Source organism: Mytilus trossulus, chromosome 7 (assembly GCF_036588685.1).
Source record: "Mytilus trossulus isolate FHL-02 chromosome 7, PNRI_Mtr1.1.1.hap1, whole genome shotgun sequence".
NCBI classification, from domain to species: domain Eukaryota; kingdom Metazoa; phylum Mollusca; class Bivalvia; order Mytilida; family Mytilidae; genus Mytilus; species Mytilus trossulus.
Genome location: NC_086379.1, coordinates 21,734,592 through 21,753,456, shown reverse-complemented (window position 1 = coordinate 21,753,456; position 18,865 = coordinate 21,734,592). Strand labels below are relative to the sequence as shown.

Here is an 18,865-nt window from a genome sequence, read left to right as displayed (position 1 = left end):
TGACATGAAGGAATTATTTTTTAATTGGTGAAAAAAAACCTTTCATACTTAAGTATATTCAAACATGACTCTATATACATAACTCATTTGATCATGTTCTTTGTTGATTTTCAATTGGAATAGAAAGCAGTTAGTTTGAAAGAATAATATGAATATCTGAAAGAAAAATCCAATGATAGTAATAATATCGAACTATTGTTTGAATTCCCACAATTCCATTAGTAGGTTCAAACACAGCGAACGAATGGATTACATCTGTCATATTCCTGACTTGATTCAATCCTTTTTCTTATGTAGAAAATGTTAAAATAAACTTGGTTTTATAAGTAGCTAAACATCTCACTTGTATGACAGTTGCATCCAATTTCATTATATTGACAACAAAACAATGAGATATAATAGAAAAAAATGTCAACAAAAGGGGTAAAGCAGGCAATATTGTGTTATAATCTTAATAACTATAAAAGAAACGAATATGTAACAAAGAAGCACAAAAAAAAAACATGAAGACAAAGCACATTAGCAAAGACTTTATAATTAGTTCTTGTGTATTCTCAATCAGGAAGTTATTTAATATATTACACTTAAAATTTTATATAAACTTTGTTCCGCATGAATGCAGATTTGCAATATAAAAATTAAAAAAACAGGAATTTTAAATCAACATTTTTTTAAATGAATAGTGTCTTTTGTGTTGTATTGTTCTTTTGTACTACACATAACTATATCGTTATTATTTTATACAACGTATACAGTGAATACATTTTTAAAAGTTATAAGTCTACTTTATTTAGATATCGTATGTCTTCTGTTAAAGTTTGTTAAAATCTTTGTCAAAATACAAATTTGACTGGAACCCTTAAAAATTTGATTTCGTATTTTAAAAAAAAAATGTATTTAAAAATCACGTAATATTGTAAAGAAATCGACTGATATGTTGATTTTTGAAAACACAATTATATCTAATCATAAAACTACATTTAAACAAAATGATTTAGTAACTTGTCGGCTACTAAACGTGTTACATATACATAATATATATATATATATATATATATATGTTAATAAGAATATAAATTCAATTTAAAGAAAAAAAGATATATAATACCGATTTTGTTGCGCAATATGCATTGGTCCGAAATTTTATTTACCTTAACCCTAATCTTAATGCGTTGTAAGGTTTAAACAATTTGATTTGCGACAAAGTGTTGATAAAATGCCATGTCATATAGTTCCTTAACGTAAGGAAAATCAAGATATCAACTTCCTCATCAGATCTGTATACCATTGCACACGTAACGATCAAAAAATATTTGCTAAACAAATAAAATCAAGTCAATAAACGACATATGCCTCAATGATTTTGTATGGTATCATATTTTTGACGTGTGTAAATAATGTTTATAAATACAATTTTTTTAAAAAGGTGAAGTGCCTTTAACTGTTTAGTAGGTATTCGACATTTGACTAAGCAACATGGTTTTAAGAAATCCATGTATGCTTTTATTAATAATCATTTTTCTTGGAATATACACGGGATCTATAGATATGTGTGTGAGGAGTGGAGGCGGTGGCAGTAGAAGTAGTGGAAGTGGTGGTTCAAATAGCGGAAGTGGAGGTTCAAATAGCGGAAGTGGGGAATCAGATAGCGAAAGTGGAGGGTCTAATAGCGGCTCCGGAAGTAGTGGTGGAAGTACAGGAGGTAGTATGAAACAGATACATATAAAGATAAGATAAAAATAAGATGTGATTGCCAATGAGACAACTCTCTATCAGAGAACAAAATGACACAGAAATTAAAAGCTATATGATTTCATTATACCGGTATTGAACAAATTATAATTGTAAAACATGTTTTCAAATTCTAGTATTTGATAACAAATGGATAGATTATTATTTAAATTATGAAAATAATTTAATGTTGAGATCTTTAACATGTTTAATGTGGCAATAATATTACTGGGTCCTCAATGCTCTTCAACTTTGTATGTATTTGGCTTTTTGAAATATTTTGATCTGAGCGTCACTGATGAGTCTTTTGTAGACGAAACACGCGTCTGGCGTATGAAATTATAATCCTGGTACTTTTGATAACTATTCTATATCTTCCATTATGATTACAAAATGTATTGCTTGTTGTTTTTATTTAACATGAAATGGCGTGCTCTGTTAATACGCATTCTGTCAAATATTTTATTCACGCTTTGATTCAGCCATTTATTGAATAAAAAGAGACATTTCAGTCAAAAAAAACCAAAAAAAAAACTGATTTGCTTTCACAACATATGCAGTTTTTTTTTTATTAAACTATTTTGATAAATTTAAAAACAAAAACGTTCATGTGTTATCCTCAATTAGTGTTCATATTAAATCATTCGTAAAATAAAGTCTTGAAGTTACCCCTTCAACAAATGTACACTTACGGGGAAAATAAAACCTTATCTATCAATATATAATCCAAATTTATTAAAATATGAATATTTAGAAGGCGATCAGAGGTGTACAGATATTGGTGGAGTTTGTCAAGATGACAATGGCAAATGTGGTGGTTCATATTATTCTGGAAAGTGTTCTGGTGGCGCTAACAATCGATGTTGTACAACTAGCGCAGAAGGTAATTAACATTTTGAAGTACAAAAAATTGAATGTGGATGTTTGTTACTCTTTATAATTGACTTTAGGATTTATGTAAGAAACTCTCTAGTTTCACTCATTTAAAGGAATAAACAAATATTGCCCGCTAACCCCTACTTTTCCTTTAAAATTTTCTGACGAACAGTTTTGAAAGTCATTTTTAAAAATCTTGCAAGTCCTTGGTAATTTTCTTTCTGATTTAAAGAAAAGGATAGATTTATGGAAAATCTAGCGAGAATCACTTCCCGTCAAATTATTCATTGCTCCTATTCGTAAAACCAGGTCATTACCATTTTATTTTTTTCTGATTTTTCAGTACTGTCAATTTATTATAGTCTTTTTAAAAGGTTCTTATTCAAAACAGAGCAAAAACATCATTTAAAACGAATGTCTGCAAAGACTGTTCTAAAAGAGTCATTCTTCACTGCATATTACGGAGTATATATCTCCCAATTGATACGATAGTCACGGGCTCGTATTTCCTACCATATTTCTTTGATAGAAGATTGTTACTCACAAGGAAGCTATTAAACCCAGAGTTCCAAATGGTGAGGTTCAAATAATTAGTTCGTTAACTTTACGGACACTATCAAGAGATGGCCGACCGTTATATAATAACCGTTTCACATTTGATATCGGATATGTTCCGTATGTCGTAACTGCAATAAACTTCCCTTTTCACGAATGTGACCTACCGAATTAGACTATTTACAGAATATGTAATCAAATAAGCAACACGACGGGTGCCACATGTGGATCAGGATCTGCTTACCCTCCCGGAGCACCTTAAACCACCCTTAGTTTATGGCGGGGTTCGTGTTGCTTATTCTTTAGATTTCTATGTTGTGTGTTCTGTGCTATGATTTGTCTGTTTGTCATTTTTTTTAACCATGGCGTTATGATTTTTTTTTCAATCTATGAGTTTGACTGTCCCTCTGGTATCTTTCATCCCTCTTTTACATGAGCTCATGTTGAAAGGTAAATAATTAATGGGACAATTCGGGGTTTACCCGACTTGATAACTCATGTTTAACATACACCGTTTTGGTATTGTGATGGATGACTTTTTTTTAATGATGTTTGTGTACATTTTAACGTTAGATATTTCATAAATGTTCAGTTAACAATACATGCAATAAACATTATAAATGGTCCTAGAATAAAGGGTCAGCATGTACACCGCGAAGGTTAAATGGAATATAACTGAAAAACGAGAATAAAGAATATTGGATAGGAGCATTAGTTCAACATAGGAACTGTTTATCTATGGACCCCTTAAAGAGTTGTTGCAATGGTTAATAAATGGCAAAACAGGGTAGTACTCTCTCGAAATGATGAATGGTATAAATGTAAACATATTTTATTAAAGAAATCGTTATATATATAGCTACAAGGGTAAAGACTGACATAAACATGAAATATACAAAATATTCAATTATTGGGATTAGGAAACAAAAGCAGTGCTCTTTTATAAATCCATCTCCCTGAATGGTATTTATTGTCCTATTCTGATAAGACGTGCCTGCGTATACATAAATTCCGCAAAATTTTGGCAAGGGTTTTACTGCCGTTCGGAACAGTACCAACCGTAAGTATATTCATTTTCCAATCGCCCATGGAGAGGGGTTTGTATTCTTAAGACAATGTTACAATAAAGGTGCACAACGTTATTTATAGTACATGCTTTCTAACTGGAAAAAAACTAACGCTCTGTAAAGCTAGACAGCTTATCACATAGAAAACACCAGTACAACGGGGGTACAAATATGTATGTTAGCAACCTAATATCATAATTTGAACTGAAATGTCTAAGAATCGTGTTAAATAATATCCTGTGTATGCAGAAGCTGTTCCAAAGAGGTTTGCGACATGCTATCGAAGGCTGAATTTAGAAAAGATCAAATTTGAAAAAATCAGTACATATCTAGGAATATGAAATAAAGTTTCATATTTTTCCTTTGATACAGTTCAATTTCAAGGACAAATGAAAACAAAAAGATACTGACATAACATATGTTTCATCCTTGGTTTATTCCATTTTTGGAAATATTCTTTTGCCATGGCTCGGTTTTTATAAATTCCGCCATCATGTTATAGTGATATGGTTAACATATTATATTTTGGCCTCTGTGCTTTGTCTATAATAGAGAGTTTACATGCCATTTCGTTTTTCTTTGTTGACATAGTTGTTCTATTTGTTTTAGTGATTGAGATTAAAACACAACGTTGACTGCTATACCCATTTTTGTTTACTAATTCCTATTGTGTCATAAGGACATGTCTGTTCAAAGACTGAAATATGACAGTTGTGTTCCATTATTAGGTCGATGTATGTGAGCTTTTAAGTGTCTTTCCGTATAGAACTATCCTTGGACTTCGGTATTTTTATTATTTAATTTTCTGGTATGCTTAAAGATATCTGCAATGTAGCTTCCTTATTCTGGACAAAGTTTATTCGATTAAATACAAGTAATACTTTGGGTAGTAATGAGTTTATTTATAGGAACCTTGAATGTGTGTAGTGTTTTTCGAGATTGAATCGATATCCGGGCTTTGTAATTCTGGTATTCTAGAGACCTTAGTTATTCATACGGAGCTCTTGTCAGAATCGTGATTCCATTCGAACTTGCAAATGTAATTGTTTGATTGCGAATTGGCCGTTTCAGAATCCCGAAAATTAGGAATAATGTAACTGTTTGTATATGTTGGTCCTCAAAACTAAAAATGATGTGGGAAAATTTCGTTTGCTTAAATCATTTACCAATCATTGCTCTTTAGAGAACACTTTTGAAAATATAACCTCAATTGTATTCTGAGTCGGTGAATAACCTTATTGCAGCATTCCGTAAATACAAGTATTTTATTTAATAACAAGAATGTGTCCCCAGTACACGGAGGTCCCGTCCGCACTATCATTTTCTATGTTCAGCTGACCGTGAAAAATGGGTTGGGGAATTTTGCATTAAAAGTAGAAAGATCATATCATAGGGTACATGTGTACCAAGATTCAAGTTCATTTGCCTCAAACTTCATCAAAAACTAACTCGACCAAATACTTTAACCTAAAGCGGGACGCACGGACGAACGATTCGACGAACGGACGCACAGACCAGAAAACATAATGCCCATAAATGTGGCATAAAAAAAAATGGGGATCAAGAGTGACTGGTTTTACTAGATTTAAAACAATTGTATTTATTTTCAAAGACTTGTATTCCTAGTTTATCGTAATATATAAAATGAAAAGTGTAATGATTTTTTTCATTATGTTTTAGAAAAAGATACAAATGATTGTAGTGGTGTGACGATTATCTCCCGTGATAGTTGGGGAGCCAGGAGAACTAAAAGCAGTTCTATAATTAGAATACCAGTCCCTAAGATGTTCATTCATCACACCGTAACGAATCCATGTTCATCTTTCTCTGAATGTATCTCAAGAATGAAACAAATACAAAACTACCACATGGATAATAGAGGTAACTTTAATACTTATTAATTTTTGTCCTTTTTGGTTTATAGATCTTCATCTTTTTAATAAGCTTTGAATTTACAATAGGATGGTCTCAAACATCATTGCAGAGACATTGAGTGTGGAAATGTGCATATATTTCAGACGAATTAGAACCGTTTATGTTATTTTGATAATTGTTGTGAAAAATCAAATGACTCATAATTTGCTATAGACCATGATTAATTTTTCAAACATGTAACATCCGATGCTAAACAAATTTTATTATACGACTTTTGTTATAGAATATTTCGTTCTAAAAATGCATGCAGATAAGGCCACGTATTCCTACAAGACGTCAAGAGGACGTCATACAAAATGCAGTTTAACAAACAATTAAGAATTCGAATTCTCTTAGATTGGCAGTTATAAGAAGGAAGTCTACACAACACAAAAAGGAAACTAGTCACTCACGAAGAGAATTCAAAATAAGGAAACTTTTTAAAGCTAGATATAATTTATAATAACAGAAATTTCTCGTTTATATCATTTTACAGGGTATGCTGACGTTGGATACAGTTTCTTAGTTGGAGAAGATGGAAAAATATACGAGGGAAGAGGCTGGGGTCGTGTAGGAGCTCATACAGAGGGTTATAATAGCGTTGGATTTGGTATATCATTCATTGGAAATTTCATGACAGTGGAACCTTACACCGTTGCTTTAAATGCAGCCAAGGCATTGCTTCAGTGTGGAATAAATAATGGCAAGATATCCACCTCGTACAAATTGTATGGACATCGCGATACAAAAGCCACAGACTGCCCAGGTGATAAATTGTACGATATTATCAAATCATGGCCTCAATATCATCATGATCCATAAGTCCAACTTAGTTTGTTACTTTTTGGAGATGATGGTGTGGATGATTTTGTCAAAATCGAAAATATTTCTATATAAAAGGGGAAAGGGGGAGGGGAGTTAAATGCTGGAAAATGGGAGCAGAATTTTTTTTATAGAGATGATATTGGTGGCTTTTCAGTTATGGAAAACTGATAAATTAAAAACCCTATCTATCCACACCCTCTTGAATATCTTATGGTTTCGTAAACATGACTGTATATATCTGTTACATTGTGTATATCACTCCTTTTGGTGAACACGAACTTTAATAGTGTAGGCTTTGTTTCCAATAAATATGTGTCAATTAAATGTTTCATATTATTAAACAAATTGCCTTGCTTCGGTCCTTTATAAATGGCTCTAAAATGACTACTGTAAAACCATTCAAATGGTAAAACCAACAGTATAATATATATAGAAAACGAGAATCGAGAAACACTTATGAATCCTTATCAATAATCGACAACTATTGAACATCATATTCCTAACTTACAACAGGTGCAAACAAATGCAGCGGGTTTTAAACGTTTTACTAGGTACCAACATCCACCCTTACCCGCAACAATAGTGCAACATCACAACATAGAAAGACACACATAAAATATCAATTGAAGTTGTTCAATTTAATCAATGACAATACCTCTATACCAATCAGAATGGCAGCCGAAAATATTTTATTTTAAAGTTTTTGGTGCCCCAAATAACATGAATTGTAAGCAATGTCCAATTTAAATTTCGTTAGGACTGTTTATTTTTTTCAAATGAATGTTTTATATAAGAATGAATATATAATAATTATAATGAATCATCCTCAGACTCAAAACTTACAAAGGAAAATTTATAAGAACTGTTTCTTGGCTTTTGTTTGGTGCTTTTATATAATGTCAATTATCCCGTGTATCGATCAAAGGGCAATAACTGCAATATTATTTCAGTCCTACCAGATATGTACTTTTCCATATAACTTTTATTTCTTAGTGGAAATATTTCAACACACATATGAAATTCCATGTTGATCAAACTTGTTCAAAACGTTAATGATATAAACGTTTGACAAAAAAATCATAAAAAATCAACAGGAATGGAAGGTATGAGACACAGTGTAGCATTCATTGCATTTACCACAAAAATATAACATAATTCCTGTTAAAACAATCGATTGGCACTAGCTCTTTAGACATTGCTTAACTAAATCATTGATATGTTATATAATCTAACAAGAAATGAAGGTTTGAGATACAAGTGTCCATGCATGTATAACATTTCCAAACGATACATTTTGTACAACTCCAGTCAAGTTATTGATAATCGCTGATGTTTAAAACTCGCCTTGAATATTATTTATATTAAACGTTCACATGAAAAGAATAAACAGTCCTACAGGAGATGTACGTTTGACATCGCTCACAATACATGTTATTTACATTGTCAAGGTGCACAACAACTTAAAAAAAAATATAGCTTTTCGGCATTGATATTCGATCTGGTTTATAGAGATTTGTCTTATTAAATCCATTGATTTTGATTTATCAAATTCTGGCAAGAACTGTATTTGTGACAGGGCACACAAGACCAGATGGCGGGATGAAAAAAAATTAAATGAATTAAAAATGTCGATAAGCATTTATTTTCAAAGCCGTTCGAAACGTTACTGACACAAAACATTGATTAAAATTTTCATGCAATCTACAAAAAAAATGTATGTGTGAAAGCACGAACAAGTCCTGATGGAGAGACACCGTATGTCGATATGTCGCCCGTACCACAAACAGGCTGGGGACAATAGCAATGAGAACATCAACGACTAGATACATGTAGCATAGATTTATGAAAAGGGAGTTCTACTTTAGGTCATGAATGTAGCTCGGCATACCTTGTCCTTATCCTAGTTTGATTGACCCATGCGATATCTTCTTGTATATTTTAAGTACTGATCTTAAAAGACAAAGGAAATATAATGAGATTTTTTTTCAAATTTGAATGATTTCAAAAGAAAAATAATCTCTTCAAAAAGATAAAACATACAATATGAATAATCATTCACCGAAATAGGAAATTTAATCAAATAAAATATCACTTCATGCTGTTTCACAACTAGGGTTTAAAATAGCAATAACTATATTTTTACAAAGCAAACAATTTTAGAAGGATAAGGTTTGACTTTTAAATGTTTATTTTGAGTTGATAGGAATAGTTATAAATGGCTTTTAATTAAATTGGAACTGTTTTATAAAAAGCGATTGCGTATTTTTTTTTAACTCAAGTAAAAAAATGTATGTTTCTGCAATGCCAGTGCTAAACAAACAATCACGAATATTTTACCTTTGCTGTCAATAACCTCTTTTTCTTCGCATGATAGATCATGATTCATCAATATGCGAAATAATGAGACTTTAAGCCAGGTTTGTACGAACACAAACAACACGACGGGTGTAACATTTGGTGCAGGCTTCAATAAAACCATGAAATTAAATATTCACGAATATGAAAGTTTTTCTTAATCCACGAAAATTAGTACCCATGGAAAATAAATGAATCCACAGAAGGCCAGCAACTACAGGTCGCTGTGACCTGTGAACCCGTTCTGCCTCTTTCTTGCCGACTTGTTTCTTTATTATTATGAGGCCGACTTCATATAGGAACTTCTAAGTGAGACAGATAAGAAGTTAGCAATATCCTTTAACTTTACGTTCCACTATATAGATAATGTTCTCTCACTAAACAATACAAAATTCGGAGACTAATTTTAACTAATTTATCCCATCGAACTAAAGATAAAGGATACTACAGATACAGTTAAGTCTGCCTCATATCTTGACTTACATCTAGAAATTGACAATAAGGGAAGGTTGAAAACAAAACTTTACGACAAAAGAGATGAATTCAGCTTCCCAATTGTGAACTTTCATTTCTATGTTGCAATATTCCAGAAGCGCCTGCATACAGAGTATATATCTTCCAATTGACAAGATATTCCCGGGCTTGTATTTCCTAGCTTGATTTCCTTGATAGAGGATTGCTGCTCCTAAGGAAGCTATTAAACCAAGAGTTCCAAATGGTGAAGTTGAAATCATCCCTTCGTAAATTTTCGGACGCCATTCCGAGGTGGTTGACCATTATGGAATAACCGTTTCACAGATTATATCGGATATGTTCCTAATGTTGTAACTACAATACCCTTCCCTTTTCACGAATGTGGCCTACCGAACTATACTATTTACCGGATTTGTAATAACATGAGCAACACGACAGGTGCCACATGTGGAGAAAAATCTGTTTACCCTTCCGGATTATTTTAGGTCAGCCGCAGCTTTTGGTGGTGTTGGTGTTGCTTAGTCGTTAGTTTTCTATGTTGTGTCATCTGTGCTATTATTTGTCTGTTTTTGTTTTTAATTTTAGCCATGGCGTTGTCAGTTTATTTTCAATCTAGATATGAGTTTGACTGTCCCTCTAGTATCTTTCGTATCTCTTTTAAAATAGCGATTTAGGTTGGTCCCTTCGATGTTATTTAATGATTTATATTTGCATTATATTTTAGAGGGTAGAACACTTCAATACTCCATATCTTGTAAATTGAAATCTTACTAAAATTTACGTCCGTTTAATGTCCATTTAATTTACAACATGTTTTCTGTTCACTGACTACTTAATTGTTATGAGCTATAACTCTAGGCTAATTATATGTAGTTAAGAGAAGAGCCCAATTTTCAGTTAACAATTACAAGGTGAAGCAACATTTACGTATATCACGTAACATCTTTGTCTATACAAAGCATGTTACATTATAATAGATATAGGAAGATGTGGTATGAGTGCTAATGAAACAACTCATCACAGTCACAATGTATCAAAGAAAACAATTATAGGTCAAGGTATGGTTTTCAACACGGAGCCTTGGCTCACACCGAACAGCAAACTATAATTATAAAGGACCCCAAACAATTACTAGACAAGTATAAAACCATTTAAAAGGAAAAAAAACCAACGGCGTAATTTATATTTAAAACGAGAAATACAAATGTAAGCATGAATGGTTTTACACTGTCTAGTCATTTTTTGACCGTTTATAGCTTGCTGTTTGGTGTGAGCCAAGGCTCCGTGTTGAAGAACGCACTTAGACCTATAATTATTTACTTTTTCAAAGGTTAAAGTTATGTCTTCCTATATTTTGTTCTGAAAACATTTCATTATGTAACACACATAAAACTCGTTTGCAGATGTGGATCATCTCCTTTTAAGTGGCTAGGTATCTAGTATATGCGCTATAAAGATGTTAACAAAGAGAAGAATAGTAACTAGAATTTAAATGGTTGTGACACCATGTCTTTCAGATTATTTATCAATTTTCAAATTAGTATAAATAGATCTATTCTGTCGTAGTGTCCATTGTATATAAAAACAGAGATGATATGAATGTAGCAATTCGTTTGCAGTAAACTTTTAGTTGTAAAGAAAATAGTTATTTCTTATTTATGTACGCCGCTAACTGGTCCAAAGCTCTGCATTTTCATGTGTAGATCTGTGTACAGTAATACAGGAGAACATAAATAACGGCTAACGCATTTGCAAAGTAATATATATGTGCAAAATATATGAGCATGTAATAATAAGCACGAGGCTCATGAGTTTATGTAGACGAAACGCGCGCATAGCGCAAATGCAAAATTTCAATCCTGGTATCTTTGATGAGTATATTGATAGAGGAAAGAAATGAATGAATGAATGTTATAAAATGTTATCATTATTCTGAATCCAGATCTGCTTTTATCCTGTTTTGTATATATTTGAAATAATGTCATTGTTATATAAAGACAATCAGAACTCATTAATTAACTTTTTTCTCATGGCTGACTCCGCATTTAGTTTTGTCGTGCAGTTGTATACTTTATTATTGGCAACTATAAAACGTTCACTATAATTATGAATCAAACACATGAACGAAAAACTATTCAAATGTAAGATTAAATTATTATTGAATAAATCCATTTATTTGATAGGTATTAATCATAATATATACAATGTCCAATATTACATTAAAAGGATGATTTCTAGTTCTGTAATTAGTCTTTGATTAAAAAGGAGTGTCATTGGTATTTTGCTATAGAAGGCGTGAAACGTGTACTTTAAGACCTACGCGTATCATATGTTTCAGTGCAAAACAATAAATTACAAATAAAAATTTCGAAATACTTATATTTTTTTTTTAAGAATGAACATGCTCTATAAATAGACCAACATATCTACACTTATTTATAAATTTCATCTGCAGAAGCATAAACAAGTGTTAATGTCCTCATTTAATTTTTTCAACAAGTGTCACTTCTGTACCTTTATAATTTTCTGTCCAAAATGGCTTTTGCTCTTTTTTGAAGGCTGTTTAGTTGTTTTTAACTTCTACGTAATTTAGTCTCTGTTGGAGAGTTTTTCCGTTGGGAATCATACCACATCTTTTTTTAATACTAAATGGTGAACATAAACAGTATCCGTAATAGTGGGTCGAAGATAACAGGGGAACAGTACTCGTTACTTCACACTAAATAAATCAAGTCGCTGAGGTTTTATCGGTGTTTCCAATCAAACATACATGTATTTACCTTTAGATAAAAATTAAGTGGAAATTCTTGGATTTATCTTCCTTGAAAACACAAAGTAAGGTGATTCTTAAGATTTACTCTATGACAATTACTTCGTTGCTCTAGCCTGTGCGAATATACCACAACACGTTGCTGTAGCGAATGCCATTTCATACAGTTTCATATGACAATTATTCCTTGTTTAAACGAATATTCGAGCAATATCACATGTTGTGTAATTTCTTGTTTCATGTTTCGAAATATGAAAAAGTCATTTTTTTTATGACAATATATGATTTTTTTTCATTCAAATTAAAAAAATCTTGATCTCAAATGTTATTCATGACCAAGCTATAGACACGACATGGGCATTAAGTTTCTGACAAATTTAGAAAATTGAGTTATCAAATTAGATATTTTTATATAATTTCTAAACTTTGATGTCACGTGTAACTTAATCAGTTCAAAGTTTTGATGTACATTTACAGTCTCCTGTGGAAAAGGTTTATCAATTTTCGGTTTTAATCTAATTTTTCGTAAAAGTCGTTACTTAAAATCTTAAACTTTGTGAGAATTATTGAGAATTTCCCAGTCAAATGTATTAACAAAAGTACTGAACTTTATGTAGGTTCCATATAACATGATGAAACGTTAGTCTATATCCCAAATAACGGAACGAATGAAAATCAACTGTCAGTTTTCTGACTTACTGTCACCAACCACTGTTTGTTGACGTCTTTTCAGGTTTATTTATGTGTTTGTTTAACTTGTTAAAATGTTTCATGTTGTTTGTCTATGATGTGACATTGTTTAAAAATAATAGTTAAATTAAACGGGGTTTTGCAGCTATCTAAACATCCCACTTGTATGACGACTGTTTATAGATCTTTTAAACTGAAACTGGGATCTATCAGCCAAAACTGTGTAAACATGCATCACAGACTGATACGGTGTTTATTGTCCGCAATTCGCTTTTTGTCCGCTTTTGCTTTTTGTCCGATAATTTTGCTTTATGTCCGACACTTTTCCTTTTTGTCCGTTGCTTTTTGTCCGTTTTGCTTTTTGTACGATAAGCAAAAGTGTCGGACAAAAGCAAAATTATCGGACAAAAAGCAAAAGTGGACAAAAAGCAAATTGCGGACAAAAAGCACGATAGAAATGTTGTAAAATTTCAAGTAAGACTAATGAAGAAACAATTTGTTATTTTTTTTTTTTAGAAAGACAAAGAACACATTTTTGGTCCTCTTCATAGAAGATGACGAAATATATTACTATAATTCTTTGTGCATCGGTTGTTGTTTGTTTAGGTTGTTGTTGCTTTAATGTTGTTGTTGTCTCATGTACGTGTACCTAACATCATCATGTATTCATAGTATCCTCTGATTACCTCTATTTTGACATCCTTTTCGAGTAATACATGATAAACTCATCATAGATACCAGATTGAATGAAAGTTTGGTGTTGTCACCTAAACATTGGTTAAGAAGATTTTGAATTAATATAAGGCCTATATGTTCGGATCTTAAAAAATACATTTCTTCAATTATGTTTAAACATATTTTCATTTACAATGTATCTTTATTTAGTTAGGTATAATTTATAAAATTGAGAATGGAAATGGGGAATGTGTCAAAGAGACAACAACCTGACCATAGAAAAAAAAAACAGCAGAAGGTCACCAACAGGTCTTCAATGTAGCGAGAAATTGTCGTACCGGAAGCAGTACATATATTCGTCTTCAATTTCTTACTCTAACCACAATATAGTGCAAGGAATATTTACATGTGTAGTAGAGAAACATAAAGGATAGAGAATATTCATTCACAACACAAAATCTGTTCAAGCCCAGCAAAAACTAAAAAAAAGGAAAGGATCAAATCTTTTATTGTTGTCCTTCATCTCAAAGTCAGAGTGAGGTTTTCAGAAGACAGCAAACCAAAACAAAATCACTCTATTACCTCTATAAAAGGAAAATTAAGACGGTCTCATTAACACCGGTTTGAGAGACATTCTTTGCAAAATGATAAACTTTGTAAGATGTTGCACGAACAAATTGGTCTCGTTCAAAAAAGAGTATACTAAAATAAAATAGTTCCTGCTCATAGATGTTTATGTAACGCACACCCTTTCGTCTACTATTTAAGCAATCAGTCGTATATAAATACTATAGGCTTAGTGCACTAGAATACCTCATAATTAGAGCAATAATGATAAATGGATCTCAAATTGACCGTTGATTTATACCATATTATTTCTCTTACGATTGGTTGCGTGCAACTATCGTTTCAACTCGGGACTTTTTGAGTGTATACTATACTGATGAAGGTAAACCCTGATAGGAGCGTTGGGCGCAAGAAATTTATAAAACGTTTTATGTTACAAAGACAAGTACATGACATTTTATTTTCAAAATATATAATAAAAAATATGTAAATGTAATGGAGAAGAAATACCGAGGTAGAAGTTATGTTTGTATCTCACTTGGTATTTCCTCAAAGGAATCGTTATGAAACAAAATGATTAAATGCAAGATTTTAAGAGTTATCGCGACAACGTCTGCAGATTTTTAATGAGACATGTGCTTCCTCGGAAGAAATTAAAGTTATTTTGCTGAAAGTCTTTTAAATTATTACAATTTAAAAAAAAAACCAAGAACCTTTAACATAAACCAGACAAGTGTTTAGAATGTTAGTATCTAATAAAAATTGAGAAATACAATGGCTGCGCATAAAGATTTGAAATGGAAGTTCGGAAAAAAAATTTGAGGGTTGGCAGAAATTATGGAAACTGTAAAGGAACCAAAAATAATTACCAAATTTAATAATAAATTAGTTTATTTCGTTATCTAGCACTGAGCAGATGGTTTTGGCTATTCGGTGTACACCCCTGCTTTATTTAATCAAACATTAATAGGTGCATGCCAAATGAAGGTAAATTCAATAGAACGTTTAGAATATACTGTAAATACAGATATTATTGCAATGTTCACGTGGTTATTATAGCAAAAGAAATGCGGCAGAGTTATAATTGCAGTGCTAGTAATTTAAACTTACATTTTGATTTTTTTTTATATCAATTAAATAAGGTTTTTCTCAATATCGCAGAAATTAAAATCGCGTTTTAATCCAAAATGACAAAATCGCAGTAGTAGGCAGTGGACATGTTTTATTTTTCTTATCAATGTACTGAGATCTTTGTAATGTCCCCCAATAATGCTCCTATATCTTTCGATCTTACGTCATTTTTGTTCGATAAATCACGAGTCAGTACGACACTGAAGGCAGTGTTTATTTATCATAGCGAATTTTCAAGTCGGATGTTTAAACACAAGTATATAAATTTAATATATTTACAAAATTTCTGTCATAAAAAAAATTCACACAATTATCTGTGTTAATTAATACCTAATATTTCAACCAATAACATTTCCTAACTTCTCGTTGTAAAGCAACAGTAAATAACCAACTTAATATTACTGTCGTGTTTGCTTAGTGTTTTTTCTATTTACATGTCATCAAAATATTATATACATGTTATATACAAATATTTATTTACAGTGATTCCTCTTCGGATCAGAGTTAGAAATCTTATCACTGCTAACAAAACAATATATATGTACAATAATGTCTGTTACATGTACATGTTAGTTTCAGTCCGGGAATACCTGCTGGATTTCGTCCTACGTATCGACAGTTTCACCTTGATTAAACCACCTCCGAACATCGATTTCATTACGCGCACAAATCGTTTGTTAAATGCGCAATACAACAGAAAGTTGACAGAAAGGTTAAGGAGAAGCAACATGTTACTTATGTGTCGTAATTTATGATAGTGCGAGAACGGAATATGTAACAGCCGAGTAAAATCTCCGATCGTTGACGGTAAGATGGCAATTATAGACAATAGCACAATAGAAATAAGTGTTATTGTAAATCTCCTTTGGTCCAGTTGCCAATCTTTTTCTTTATTGTTTCTGATATCATATTCCTTCCGAATAGACCTCGCTTTATGCACAGCATATATCAAATACGAATTGCAGAATACAAATATGACCAATGGCGCGACGTGAAATAGTGCAATGCAAACTATGTCATAAACGCGATAATTGTGTGAAGCTCTGAACGATGTTGGATAAAGATGGTATTGGTCGGTAGCTCCTACAAGACTGAAACACAGGAATCTTGGAACTGTGATAAAAATTGTTGCAACTAGAATAATTGCTATTCTTACTTTGGCTCTACTCAACGAAAATTGAGCTCGAGCCCACAATGGCGCTTTAACATATAAAAATCGGTCAATTGTTACCCCAACTGTCAGCCAGACACTTGAAGCAGTGAAAAAATTTACAAGTGGAAAAAACAAGTAAGCGTCAAAGAACTTCCATGCATATAATGTTGATCTGCTCGAGACCATCAGATGGAGGAATGATAGCACCAATGCACACATATCTGTGACTGCAAGCGCTTTAAGGTAGAAGTATGGAGGATTATTCAATCGTCCTCGGATTAAAATTATCAAATTGAGTATATTTCCGAAAACACCAGCGACACAAAGAATTGGTCCAATGTACTTATTACAAATAACAGCAACCATATCAACCTCATCCCGTACCTGATTCGAGCTAGGATAGGTTTCTGATGAAACATCGGAATCATTGAACGTGGTCATGGTAACTATTGTTGAATTCATAATCATTTTCCTGGAAAATAAAAAAAACATAATAAAATAAGGTAGATTTTTATTTCTTTTATTTTTAGAAAAGTGGAGTATCTTCTTAATATGTTACTATGTCAACACTTCAAGAGCACGCTGTGTATTGTATATAATATTTTCTGATAAAAAAAAAATCCCGGGTATTACGTCCTTTTTTTGTTAATTAATTAAGTGGTAGTATTATACACGGTCATGTTCTTCAGACTCTCATTTACCCTCTTTCCTGTTAGCTTAATATGTTGCTATTAGCTCTTACTTTGTACGTTTGTGGTATAGCAAAACTGTCCCATTGTAATATATACATTCTTTTATCTAAGGAGATTTTTTTTCTGAAAGTCTTTTAAATGCGATTCCTCATCATGTAGTTTAAATATGCCATACAAGAAAGTATTTCAGAAAGTTGTCACTCAAAGTGGTGTTCAAATACAGCCATCAAGTGGAACGTACCGTTAGGTTTCATAATGAGAAATATATTTCATGTTACATTCATATTCAAAGGACGACCATTCGATTTTTTTTGTGTGGGGAGTTTTGAAATGAATAAACCAGGTTTGGTGAGAACTGAAAAATACAGTCTGGTCTAAGACAGAATGAAAATGAATATTCTATCCACATTAAGTTGAACCATTTGTAAAACCTGTGGTCCCTTTCACTAGATTTATATATAACATTATTTTATGAAATATGAATTATTTAAACAACAAGATAAGGCTTAACGCCTATGTAACACTAACTAACAACATGATTTTAAAGGAGAAATTAAATGGCCAACATTATGTCTTCAACAATAAGCAACTGTCTATACCATATGTCATCAAACTCCTACTCATCCCTGGGGCTAGACAAGTTAGGAATAATTTAATTGGACATAATATGCAAAAAAACTACAAGACTAACAATTTCAATGCCTATATATAAAAAAAGACATCCACTAAATTATAAGCGACATAATCATTTACACGTTTTTTCGACAGACAAAATACCATGTTAGAGGAAGAATAAAACTAATTTAGTGTTTTTTGTAAATTTAGAAATGTTTGCGTGAATCTATTAATCTATTATAGGGATTGTTGAACAGAGTATATGAATGAAATTGATTTTTTTTTTTTTTTTATAAATTAGGCCGTTAGTTTTCTCAATTGAATTATTTCGCATGTTTCATTTTGGGGCCTTTTATAGCCGTCCAGGCGATATAGGGTTTTCCTGTAGTTGAAGGTCTCACGGTTGCGTTTAGTTGCTTTCATCCAATTCATTTTTACTTCGGTTTGATAGTTGTCTCATTGGCAATCGTACCACATCTCCCTTTTTTATATTGAAATTATGGAAATTATAATTGCATAAAATAAAATGCATTCCAAATCTAAATAGCAAGTTCTTTTTTTTGCAAAATCTGCATGTATTCTATCAAGATATCGCAATAATAATAATAAAAAAAACACATAAAGAAAATTAAACATTTTAAGTACATATGGCTAGGGTTAATTCTGTAAATTGGTGTAAAGGGACAAATTGGTGTTTCCAACACAACTACTTAGACTTGAACATGATTGTGCAAACTAAGCAGAATCTGCTTTTTATAGATATACATGTAGTGTT

General features: G+C 31.8%; 2 protein-coding genes across 2 annotated transcripts; one reads left to right on the top strand and one right to left on the bottom strand.

Annotated features, from left to right (window-relative positions):
• The first annotated feature begins 1,437 nt into the window (after positions 1-1,437).
• Positions 1,438-7,087, top strand: LOC134726897 (peptidoglycan-recognition protein SC2-like). Its single transcript, XM_063591300.1, has 4 exons — positions 1,438-1,702; positions 2,486-2,614; positions 5,910-6,110; positions 6,640-7,087. Exons 1-4 carry the CDS (start codon positions 1,477-1,479, stop codon positions 6,963-6,965), a joined length of 882 nt encoding a protein of 293 aa, XP_063447370.1. The 5' UTR covers positions 1,438-1,476; the 3' UTR covers positions 6,966-7,087.
• An 8,843-nt stretch (positions 7,088-15,930) lies between these two features.
• LOC134726247 (FMRFamide receptor-like) lies at positions 15,931-17,224 on the bottom strand. The gene has a single exon (XM_063590648.1). It carries the CDS (start codon positions 17,222-17,224, stop codon positions 16,187-16,189), a length of 1,038 nt encoding a protein of 345 aa, XP_063446718.1. The 3' UTR covers positions 15,931-16,186.
• Between the last annotated feature and the right edge of the window lie 1,641 nt (positions 17,225-18,865).

Excerpts from the sequence above, each read along its gene's own strand:
- LOC134726897 (XM_063591300.1), top strand. The coding sequence starts at position 1,477 with ATGGTTTTAAGAAATCCATGTATGCTTTTATTAATAATCATTTTTCTT. Across the intron at positions 2,615-5,909 it reads TTGTACAACTAGCGCAGAAG|AAAAAGATACAAATGATTGT; the intron begins GTAATTAACATT and ends ATTATGTTTTAG. Across the intron at positions 6,111-6,639 it reads CTACCACATGGATAATAGAG|GGTATGCTGACGTTGGATAC; the intron begins GTAACTTTAATA and ends ATCATTTTACAG.
- LOC134726247 (XM_063590648.1), bottom strand. The coding sequence starts at position 17,224 with ATGACCACGTTCAATGATTCCGATGTTTCATCAGAAACCTATCCTAGC.